The sequence below is a fragment of the Scophthalmus maximus genome, chromosome 15 (assembly GCF_022379125.1).
Source record: "Scophthalmus maximus strain ysfricsl-2021 chromosome 15, ASM2237912v1, whole genome shotgun sequence".
NCBI lineage: Eukaryota > Metazoa > Chordata > Actinopteri > Pleuronectiformes > Scophthalmidae > Scophthalmus > Scophthalmus maximus.
The window spans coordinates 20,564,496-20,576,762 of NC_061529.1; the positions used below are offsets into that span (position 1 = coordinate 20,564,496).

Below are 12,267 nucleotides of genomic sequence, written 5' to 3' on the forward strand. Positions count from 1 at the left end.
TGTGCTATTGCTGTTTTTATGTATTTATTTTATTTCATTATGCTTTTCAGTTTTTATTGTTTGACTATGGTCATTCTGTGTTTTTCCCACTTGTTGTGTGTACGCGGTGTGTTGATGTGTTACCCTGAGGTTTCTGTTTTGTATTATGGCAACTGGACTGGATTTAAGTGTAGTGCTTTTCTAGTCTTTACGAGCACTCAAAACGCTTTTACACTACGAGTAGTGTACGAGCGGCGTGGAGCTTACCAAACCAAATTCCTGACAGCTACACTGAAATGGCAATAAAGAATTGAGTCTTGAATCTTCTGTCCAAATTGCACCTGAGATTTAAGACCACATGTAGAGCCATAAAAAAAAAAAAGACAGGCTGCTAAAGACAGAAACATCATCCAGCTGCCAGCAGCCCGTCACTCACTTTCACCGCCAGTCCCGTGATGTTTACCAGAGCTGCGCTTTAGTTAGCGTAACACAGCTCTTTCCAGTATTTTGATATTTATACATCACACTTCATATTTTACTGACATGTCAGACTTGCTCTCAGTGGGACTTGACAATTTAACATTTGCATAATCGATTGTTTTATTACCGATATGATTCATTTTTCCTTACCACGGTTAAGCCAAAACCCAGCAAAATAGTGTATATGGCTAGACTAAATTTATAGTAAAAATGATATTCAGCACAAACAACATGGTTATTACTACTCAGTGATTTAACAGGTCACACCAGGGCTGCTGCGTGTTATCGGAAATTTAAATAATAATTGAAACCATGGCTTACCATTACGTATATTTTCTAAGTTTAAATCAACCTAGTAACAGTGCATTTTACAGATATGCTCTGTATCCATAGTGATGTATGTTGTTGACTGTAAACAAGCAAAAAAGACACGAGGATGACTGTGCTTAATGTTTCAAAGTTTCAAATTAATTTTATATTTCGTTTTCATTGTACTGGGGTGTGATGGGTAAATATGCGTGGTGCTTTTCTGGTTTTATTGACCACCCAAAGTGCTTTACAGTAAAATTGACATTCACCTATTCATACGCACATTCATAGAGCACAACAGAGTGCTTTGTCTTTCACACATCATCGATACACTGTCGGCACAGTGTCTTGCTCATAGACTGTATATAAAAATGGACATTGTCACCTGGTACAGAATGTGAAGCAAACGCGGAAGTGCCTGAAGCCTGAATTCTCTGGAATCACCAGTAGATGAAGACTCACTGGTTCCAAAAAAAGTCTGTTTCTATAGAAGTCTATGAGAAAATAGATTACCTCAGTAAACATTTCCTGTGGAGTTTATGCTATCAATTGCTAGTTTCAAGTCTTTTTCAATACAGAGTAATGTTCATTTTGTAAATTATGGTCCCATTCAAAGTAGAGTAGACAAGAAAGCAGGATATGCATTGGCGCGTGGATACAGCGTGATTGACTGCTAGTACCGTCCAATAGGTGCATGGTTGCAGGTGTAGGTAGACGTTCAATGAATGGGCTCTAAGTCAGTCCCACGCCCCGCTCCTCTAAATATGGTAACTTCTGTTTTCAAAAAACCAAGACTGCGCTGGCCGAAATGGATTAAAAAACGGCAGTTCACAAACCAAAGGGTGACGTCACGGTGGGTTGCCAGTTGGTCATACCAACTGGAGGATCGAACAATCGGCCTTCTGGTAAGTGGACAACCCGCTCTCTCTCCTGAGTAACAGCAAATGTGCTTTTTTCTACATGGTAGAATCTGTTATAGTAATTTAAGACCTGCTCAAAACTGATTTTGAAAGTCTGTATCTGACATACATATGCATATCTCCTGTAGATATTCTGTGTTCCTGAGGCTACATTTAAACTATGAACATTTATTTCCTGTCACGCTGTTCAACTGCAGCTCCTTACATCTTAATCACAGCTGCTCTCTTGCGGTCTGTACTTCTGCAGTGCTGCGGCTCTATCTGAGGGACACATGGGGCTTTTAGCATGAAACTATTAACCCCCAAAGTGTAAAACTATAATCTTTCCACATGTTCTTTCAAGATTTTCATCACCCTCCCTAATTGTGTTGCCGTGGACTGTTGTGGCCTCGGTTGCACCATCATGTCTAACGTCAAGTGTGGTGTAAGGTTATCCCAGCTTGTGTCATTGGGGAGAAGAATGCTTTGCAGCAGCCTCATGAGCTGGGGTCTCTGGGTGCATGTTATTTCCACAGTGAAGGCTTTGCAGGGTAACTTCACCCCAAACTACAGAAAGGATTTACCGCAAACCAATGAACACTCATCGCGGATTTTGAATGCCTGTGTTTTGTTAATCTGAAACTCACAATATCCATTATGCTGTGTACATGTGCATGCTAATGCATATGTATAATAATTTCCAAGGCTGATACAGGTTATCAATCAGTATGTATGTCACAATTATCAGCCGAATATTCTCAAAATCACATGTTAAACTGCCTGGATACACCATAAGAACTGCTGGTCGGAAGGTCAAACGGCATTTGGCTGTTCAAGACAACTTCTTAAGATAGATTTTTTTTTCTAATGCAGAAATATCTAAAAAATAGGGATGTCCCAAGAGGGATCCGGGCAGTAGATTGGTACCACAGACAGTATATAAAACTGGAGGACATGGTAACTCAGAAAAGTGAAGCCAAATCCTACTGATAGGAGCCAGATGCTCTCCTTTATGGCTGCCGCATGCTACGTGTGCATTAAGTTCCATATTCAAGTGAAAGTATAAACAATAAAATAATTTTAAGAAAAAAAATTCAGGTCACACCCGTGGTTGATGACGATCTGACACGTAAAGTACACAGATTCACAGAACTCAGGCATTAGCAAATCTGTAATCTCCTGGATTTGTCCAGGCATTTGGTCGTTCACCAAAAAGTGTTTGGCAAATTAAGATCAAGTCAACTGATCCTATGGGGAGCATGAATGTATCTGTAATACACTCTCTCTTGCCTGATAAGGAGGAGTAGTAATACATTTGCTGCTGGTTTTGATGTATGAGGTGATTATGCTGGAGGCCTGAACACAGTGAGCAAAGTCCAACAGAAGCCGAGGAAAAGACAGACTTAATGCACTTTTAATTGAACCATCATGTGTTGGACCTTGAAGCATAAGCAGCTTGAGCGAGGGCCTCACATCTATATTAGCGCCGGAGTACCTATCAATATTACTGCACCGATTAAGAACATTAAATTCTGTAATTGCGCTAATTGGGAGTTATTTGTAAAATAAATAGTATGGAGCTGCCATTAAAATGCCCCGGGAGCATTTTGTGCTAGATGGATATGATAAAGTGGCTGCCTCTGTGTTTCCACCTTGTTTTCCAGCACTCTATAAATGATCCAGAAAATGTCCTAATGAAGAATGCAGGTGGGAAAATCATTATGTATCCTGGGGGTTTCACTACCACTCCATGTAGGGAGAAGTGCTTTTATTTGTGGGTGACAAGGAGAGAAAATACAGCCAGCTAATGACCACTCTCAGAGCAACCAGCATGGCTGATTGAAGCTTAACTAACCCATGAAGAAACTTAATTTAATTCAGGGGCTCAGTGGCTGGTTGTAATCCAACTGTTTTCTGGATGATGTGTGCAGTGATCATTTTACTGTAAGTGCCTACTTATCATAGGAAGGTCTATCCAAGGAAGAGCTTCAAAAGAGGACCTTGTCGAGGAGTTACAATACATGTAAGTGAAAAGGAATAATTGAAGGAGTGGATGCTGATTAAAGGAGACGGAAACCGTGGATGTCTTAAGCAGAAGTATTTATTGTGAGAGCTCAATATATATCGAGGAGATATCTGGTTCGTTTACACAGATCAACAAGGTGGTCAGTGTATGGCACCCCAAGACAATCTGCATGTTCCCGGTCTCTGTGGTGTATTTAGTTTAGGGTAATGTTGTCATCTCCCTGCGACTATGACACCTCGAGAGAGACTTCAGCTGCTCGATGATTGTTGTGGCTTGCCACAGACAGGGTGACCTTGCTTGGTGCCTGAGAAGACTCGTCTTAACAGTTTCTCAGGGGAGGATAGACACAATTCCACGAGAGTAAGGATTCTGGATCCTGTCTCAGTAACATCTGAGTAGAAACTCGCAACTAAAGCGGAGTCTACGCCGCGGGAATTTTCCCGGGCAACTAGGAACCTTTGCAGGAACCCTGTACATTTCCAACCGCAGGGGCCAAGGGTTTAAGTTCAGTTTCAGGGGAACTTTTTTACCCCGCAAAAAAGTCCCTGCTCAGAGGGTAGTAGCCTTTTTGGCAAAAGTTCAGGAACCTTTCGGGTGGGACTGGCAGTGCTGAACATTTATGTCAAGCATTTCAGGTGGTTTAAATACACTTTGATCCTGGTGCGCGTCTCTTTTCTGATCAATAGCAGCACCATTTGAATCTCTTCCATGTTTACATGCAGTGTTGCTGGATTCATAGCATCATCGTCAGAGTCTCCTACCACCAACTGGTATGAAATCCCTGGTGGAAATGCAGGCGAACAGCAGTCTGAAAGAACCTATTAGTTTCTCGAAAAAAAGTTCCTGGGACTAAAAACTACAGTTACTATTGGATGTAACATGTAATGTTATCTATTGTTTCAATGTGGATAAACAGCTGCATGTTTGCTTTCAAAACCAAAATATATACTAATGTTTTAAGTTGTTGTGATCGCTCTTTTTATGGAAGCAATTTAATTGACTCTTACAATTACTTAGAAATGATTAATATATAACGGAATTGTGGCTTGCTCTTTGTGGGAACTGTTGGGTTTCTCTGTACTATTGTAATTTGTAACATGCGTTGAGATGATTTGGCCCTTTTCAAATAAAATTGAATTGAATTGAGGATTTATAGTGCAAAGTGTGTTCTTATTCTCCAGTTCGGACATGTACAATCAAATGTAGTGTTAACGCTGAATCTTTACTATAGAAGGGGAAATAAATAGATCAGCAATTGTAGGGATAAGAGTTTAGCCACAGGAATTTTGTTTAATGAATGACGCAAATTACGCGTCTTTTCGTTGTTGCATTAACTTTGTATGCAATCTCAGGATTCAGGTGAGCACCGAAATCACGATGTTGGTTCTTTCACAGCACCACTGCATCTTTCCTACTCCTCCACTGCTGATTCCAAAATGTCTCAGTCATGGCAACATAGAAATTCAGTTTGCTTAGTTTGAAATTATTTAAATTTTAATGACAGTGAAAGGGGGGTGGGTTAATACCCTGTGAGCAGCTGTTGTTTATAGGCTACTATATATACAGTACACTAATTACACTATATTTGACCCGCCACATTTTAATGATTACATTTTTTTTCACATGACATAAAGTATCTCTAACTTCAGTGCTTTGCACAATTTGCTTCATTGTAGAGCTGTATGCAGTGCTTTTTCTCTCTCTCTCTCTCTCATTCACACATACAAAACCATTGACTTGTCTGTCACTGTCAGACGGTACTATAAAAGACCTGCAATCTAAAATATCTAGAAATGTGTCAGTAATTGGCAAGTCATGATAGTGATATGATGAACATATACAGTAGATGTTATATATTTCTTTTTTATTCAAATCAATTTTGGTATTCATTCACAAATGTATCTAATTCTCAAGAGCATCTATTCTCTCAAATAAAAACAAGGCTTTGTGGAAAAACGTTGGTACTCTTCAAAGCAAAGCAGTAAAAAAAAAGATATTGATATTGATATTGAACTGCTACTCAGTTCCATTTAGAGCAAAACACATATTTTTGATCTGCTTCAATGATTTCAGATAATTCACTTCTCTCTGTAATGTAAATTTATTTCAGCACTCATGTGGTTATGCCCACCATGACTTCACTAATGTCCCACAGTTTAGTGGCTACTTCCCGGTCAGTGGCCTTGTCCAGCAAAACCTGAGGACGACAATCTGCAAAGCACTTTCCTTGCACACCATCCACATCTGGGCTGCAGGCCAAATGCACAGGAGTCCCAGCTCCTTCTTCGGGGCTCTTAAACAAGCCCCACGAGAGGAGGTTAAATACGGGTTTAGCCAACACTGGGACATGAACGTGCCTCCCCAGATTAGTCCTCACTATGCCTGGAGTCAGAGCGTTCACCGTCACTCTGCTGCCCTCCAGTCGATGGGCCAGCTCACAGGTAAACAGGAGGTTGGCTAGTTTGCTTCGACTGTAGGCGAAGGCCTTGTTGTAGCCGTGCTCACTGTTCAGGTCCTCGAAGTTAATGTGGCCGTGCTTGTAGAGTTTGGAGGAGACCACCACGATGCGGCTGGGGGCCGATCGTTTCAGGAGATCCAGGAGCAGGTGGGTGAGCAGGAAGTGGCCCAGGTGGTTGACCCCAAACTGCATCTCAAAGCCGTCCTCTGTTCTGGTGTACGGACACTGGTAGACCCCAGCATTGTTGACCAGCACGTCTAACCGAGGCTCCTCCTGTTCAGCAGCACAGAAGAGGTCATGAGATTTCTATAGATAAGATGTGGGCTTTTACTTTGACTATACAAGCTGTAACCTGCATTTGAGGACATGCAATAGTGTCAGTTCTATGTAATATTCAAAAGCTATACTGTATGGTAAACATGTCTTTTTTTTCAGTCTTTTAGATGAGGGATTTTGTCCAAAGCAAAAAGCATCAGCTTCATTAATAAAGCGTCCGCTTTAATAATGGCAGTTAAGCTAAAGCGATAGGAGGCAGACTTTGACATCCATCAAACTGCACCTGATATCAAAATAGGTTTAAGTAGGCTGATTAAAAAAAGCATTCAATAATTTATACTTCAGTAAATTTAGATTGACAACAGTCAGGGAGCCACCACACCTTCCACCCCACACTCATTGCTCATTTGTTTCTTCTCCTGTTTCTCTCACTCAACTGGTTGTACTGACTGAGCCGCTGACAACTGATAACACACATTATGCTGCTCAGGTCACAATTCTTATTTTATTCTGACAGAAACTGATTTCAAGGGCGTTTAGACTCCATTTACACCAGGTATTAAAATGCGTTTTGTGTCCAGATTGTATCTGCTGCTGCCGCCTCACTGGTGACGGAAAGTCGCACACAATGATGAATTTTACGTTGTCAACACAGTTGCATTTACACCTGTGTGTGATGTGTCCCTGACGGCCTCTGACAATCCGTCCTCTACGCGTCTCTTGGTGCATTTACACCTGTACTTTCATGCAGTCAAGCTCCATCTGATTGTGATCGGATCTCCCCTTAACACATCTTAATGCCAGTTATAAATGGAGGATGCCTAATGTCGCTGAAGGAGGACAGGGTTTCTTCAATAACCCTTAGGCGATGGGAAAACGGTTCTACCTTTGGACAGCTTTCATTCCACATTCTTGCTTAAAACGTCAGGAGACGTGACATGCTTGCAACAGGTGCGATTCCGGAAGGCAAAGTCACTATTGGCAGAAATACGTTCTATTGAAAATAGCTATAACTGTTTCAGGAATGGATCTATTAGTGAAGGATTGATTCTAGCATGCAAGGTTTTTCCTCGGACACCTGAGCTGAGTGAGATCATATCTCCTGCTGCACACGCAGCAGAATTAGTTTTCCATGAAACAGCCTCGCAGCGTTTCCTCTTCTAACATTTGTCCCTGTCATCATCCAAACTAGTACGCCTATTAAAACTGTCCAAAATATCAAGAATATCAATACTTATCAATACCTGTACAAACTGTCCCAGGCAAAATTGATTGTATTTCTGTTGGCTGCTTCACAATAAGAGCTTGCATGTGAAGGAGCAAGACGAAGGAAATAATCGGTTGGCAGTAGCAGTCCACACTCCAGCATGAACAGCTCCAATATGTTTGCAGTCAGACCCACTGTTAAATCAAAGTGACAGGACGTTTGACTACAGGCTATAAGCTGTTCAGTGTATAGCCATAAGTCTCACAGACCTGCTGAAGCTGGAAGCACGGCATATTAGTGCCCTCTAATGAATCAACGCTGTCAGAAGCTAGAGATGTTAAATTGGAGCAGGCCATGAGCCAACAGGGCTCCAGGAGGGGATGAATCAGCTGACATCTAGGCTGGTCATGGCTCCGATTTCAATAACGAGGATGTTTTTTGGCAAAGGGGAAGTGGAGCAATGTCCTGAAATAAAATTCTGATGAGCAAAGAGGTCAATTAGTTTCCTTTGGAGGGGTCTGAAAAAGTGGTGCTAAAATCTCTATCCATCGTCTACCGCTTTATCCATTTAAGGGTCAAGACAAACAACCATTCACTCTCACATTCACACCTACGGTCAATTTAGAGTCTCCAATGAACAAGACCCCATTCTGCATGTGTTTGGACTGTGGGAGGAAGCTGGAGAACCCGGAGAGAACCCACGCACACACGGGGAGAACATGCAAACTCCACACAGAAAGGCCCTGGTTGGAACCTTCTTGCTCTGAGGCTAAAGTGCTAACCACTACACCACCGTGCAGCCCGTGCTAAAATCTGTAAATTGGAAAAAAAAACCTGACGGCAGAGATTCAGGTTAAAAGGCACTATCATTTAAGTACTGAAAGCTGCTAATAATATTAGTAATAATACAAATACTACTACTAATGATAATGAGAGTGATAACAACACACATATCTGCCTTTCTCTTCCTGGCTGCACGCCCACAAACATTAAAGGGCTTCATTTTAGAACACATATCTTGGTCATAAACAAAGGCATATATATTATATCACCGGGATGGCATTCTATTTACCATTACAAATGCTCCTGAGCTATGAGATTACAATTGACAAAGGAAGACCTATTAGACATATTAATAACAAAACAAACGAAACAAATACATGTAAGTATAAGGTAGTGTTGTAAATCCATGCGTGATGTTCTTCCACTCGGCATTTCAATAATCCACTAAGTAGCACCTGATGCAGATGTTGTCGCAGTTATCAGGGTTAACAGGGATTAGACAGGAACGGCAGACTTATACATTTGAATATGTGAGTGAACACGTGACATTTGTGGCATCGAATGTATGCCGAATTAAAGAGTGGTATTTGGTTGGGGAGAAAACTAACTAAACTTATTTGTTGGTGGAAATTATAGGAATAAAAGGGGTCCACTTATGTTAAAAAACACATTTTTTGAAGGGCGTCTAGTTTTACTTTCTGTTTACGCGGGGCACGGAAGTTACGCGGGCTGTCTTGGATAGCGAACGTTGCCTAGTTACGTCAATGTATAATCTCGCTACCTTTATTATGTCTCGACAGAACGCGCGCACAGACGCGAGCGAGGCCAGGTCCAGCTGTCTGACGACCAGCTGTGTGCTGTCCGCACCGGTCTCCTGTCGGATCTCCCGGGCTGCCTCCTCGGCCCTGCTCAGGTCCCGGCAGGCCATGACCACGCGGCCCCGCAGCTTCGCGACGCCCGCTGCCGTGGCCTTGCCTATCCCGCTGTTGGCGCCGGTCACTATCACGGTCTTTCCATCCATCATTTTTGTCACGTTCGCCTTCTGCCGCACAGCTGCCGCTGTGTTGCGTTTCAAGCATCAACAACAGCAGAAACGCCATTACCCAGAGTTCACAGCGGGCGGCGGGTCCCTTTGCGGAAGCTCGAAAAAACGAGCACTCGACCCTCCAAAGGACTTTGGTCAGTCGTGTAACAACGTAATTGTGCATGAAGATGTTTTGTTATTATCCTCTGTGCCGCCAATGAATAACGATCACGTCATCGTGTTTATTTATTAGATGATTCATTACATTTAGATATTCTAATATGCATTTCTGCCAAGGGCGTAATTTGCAGGGGGACACAGGGGACATGCCCCCCCCCCTCCGCACTTTTTCAGAAAGCAGTATTGGACCCCCCCACTTTTTACAATCCTACCTACTATAGTGTCTCAACATCCTTTGTGAAAGCTTTGTGAAAGGTAATGGACTGTAAGCTGGAACAAAATGAGAGATTCCTCTGATTTTTGTACGTTGGAAACATTTGGCAATAATCTAAATACACAATCCAGCAAAATGTGTAACGAAGGTCCAGCAATTTTTTAGACAATTTTAACGACAACTAATACCATTTTGGGGGGGTTTTAGGCTACAATGATTTCCCCCCCTGATCACCAAGGCCTACAAAAACATTTATTATTATTATTGCTATTATTATTATTAATAACATCATTGTATTTATAAGTGTCAGTTTTCACTAATTATAAGTATCAGTCTGGTAGAAATTAAAGTAACTGTTACACAACCCCCCTTTCCTGCGATATGTTTACAGTACATGTCATTAACCCTGTTTGTGTTTTCTATCTCTCCTAGTGTATCTCTGACCACAGAGCTGCAGGACCCAAACCCGTCATTATTATTGTTATTATTATTATTAATATTAATATCATTACTAATAATAACAACAACATAATTGTATTTTTTTTAAATTATAAGTATCAATCTGGTAGAGATTAATGCGGCGGTTGTACAACTGTCCTCTCTCTCTCTTCTCTCCTACTGTCTCTCCTCCCACCCTCTTTCTGCCCACCTCTCCTCTCTTCCTCCTCTCTCTCCTCACCCCAACCGGTCGAGACAGAAGCTCCGCCCACAACTGAGTCTGGTTCTGTCAGAGATTTCTTCCTGTTAAAAGGGAGTTTTTTCTCTCCACCGTCGCCAAGTGCTTTGCTCATTGTGGGATTTGTTGGGTTTTCCCTGTAATATTGTAATATTGACCTCACTATGTAAAGTGCCTTGAGACAATGTATGTTGTGATATGGCACTATACAAATAAAATAAAATTGAATTGAATTGAATTGAATAAGCCAAAGATCATCACTTTTTTATTGTTTTGGGGGGAGAAAATACTTTTGTTATAACCATCCATTTTCGGGTAGGGGTATCTGACAAACTAAAGCCCTAGTACTGTAACTGTGTCCCCCCCACCTTTGAAATCAAAATCCAACCACTGACTTCTGCTACTTTTATTCAAGGTTAGATTGTATAACAGATAAACACATTTTTTTCATGTGATATGTGGCTAAACATATTAATTAACTTTCTTAACATTTTTATACTATTTTCCTTCTGAAGTAGTATAGGGTGATAGGTTATATATATAACTAAGAGATACTGTATAGTATGAGGGTTTTTTCTGCATTGTTGTTTCTCCCTCTCTCTCTCTCTTTCTTTTTGTATGGCTTCATAAATATTTGATTAGGGTTTCAATTTAACTTATTTGGTGTAATTTGTTGGAAATAGGTGTTTATAGCTTCCGAAATGTGTACTGTTAATTATGAGCCATTGAATAAGGGATGGGAATTAATACGCTTTGGCTTCCTCCTGCTCCTTTTTGGACATATACGATTTATTTATTTGTAAATATTGTTTATGACACTTTATAAACATGTTGTTTGTTTGTTTTTTGTTTGTATGCATTGTCACACTTGCTTTTTTTGTTCGAAATAAAGAAAAAATGAAAATGAAAATTAGGGTTTTCACTCGGCTTTCATTCAAAGCCGGATTTATAGAACATTTTATTCCTAAAAACCTTCTTTTTATGGTTGTTGACTGTTTTCTGATTTATGGTGCAATAAATACAGATATCCCCTCTGTAAAAAACTTTTGGCTCTGATTAGTTAGCGAAAATTGATGAATGAGTAAATCTATTTTGACCCTTGTGGAATTAGATAATAAATCATTTACATATCTTAATGCAAAGTTTTTAGAGAACTTGTGATAGAGGACATAATTATCTTAGTATTAGTAATCAAATTGGGAAGTTTCATGGTGATATCTATTAGTTATTCTTTTGCCTTTTCCTGTTCACCTGTAGAGACTATGCAGCTGCACATGTTACTATTTTATTAGATTAAATAAATTATAACTGAATTTGTACAAATTAAAGGACTGTGTACCATCAATTGTAAGATTTTAATGGTAGATATTATTTTATAGAACGTAGCAAAACCTTTCAGTTGTGTGATGATATGATAAGGATGGAATGACTGTGTTCTTGATACAACACAAATGTCAAATCCTGCTAATAACAAATTTGAGTTCAGCAAACGCAAGAGTGGAGGAGAGTACATGAAAGTTGAGAGAAACAATCTTCATTTGTTTCTTTGCATATTTCTGGTTGTATAATAGCTTGGTCGGGGACTAACAGTTTCATGAATGGAACATTTTCTAATGATAGAAATTTTCAATATTGTTATCTACCATTAACTGCTCTTCTCCGTACACAAAGTGTTTCACATTTGACTGAGCAGAAACAACGATTGATTTTTATTTTACGATGTCAGTGAATGTCTATTCTTGACACTAATGAATAG

The 12,267-nt window shown here is 40.4% G+C and overlaps 1 protein-coding gene across 1 annotated transcript; it reads right to left on the reverse strand.

Annotated features, from left to right (window-relative positions):
- Positions 1–5,540: 5,540 nt before the first annotated feature.
- Positions 5,541–9,557, reverse strand: rdh14a (retinol dehydrogenase 14a). Its single transcript, XM_035609564.2, has 2 exons — positions 9,199–9,557; positions 5,541–6,424 (listed from the first exon to the last, which is right to left on the reverse strand). The coding sequence occupies exons 1-2, from the start codon at positions 9,439–9,441 to the stop codon at positions 5,807–5,809; spliced, it is 861 nt and encodes a 286-aa protein (XP_035465457.1). The 5' UTR covers positions 9,442–9,557; the 3' UTR covers positions 5,541–5,806.
- Positions 9,558–12,267: the final 2,710 nt, after the last annotated feature.

Excerpts from the sequence above, each read along its gene's own strand:
- rdh14a (XM_035609564.2), bottom strand. The coding sequence starts at position 9,441 with ATGATGGATGGAAAGACCGTGATAGTGACCGGCGCCAACAGCGGGATA. Across the intron at positions 6,425-9,198 it reads TCTGTCGAGACATAATAAAG|GAGGAGCCTCGGTTAGACGT; the intron begins GTAGCGAGATTA and ends GCTGCTGAACAG.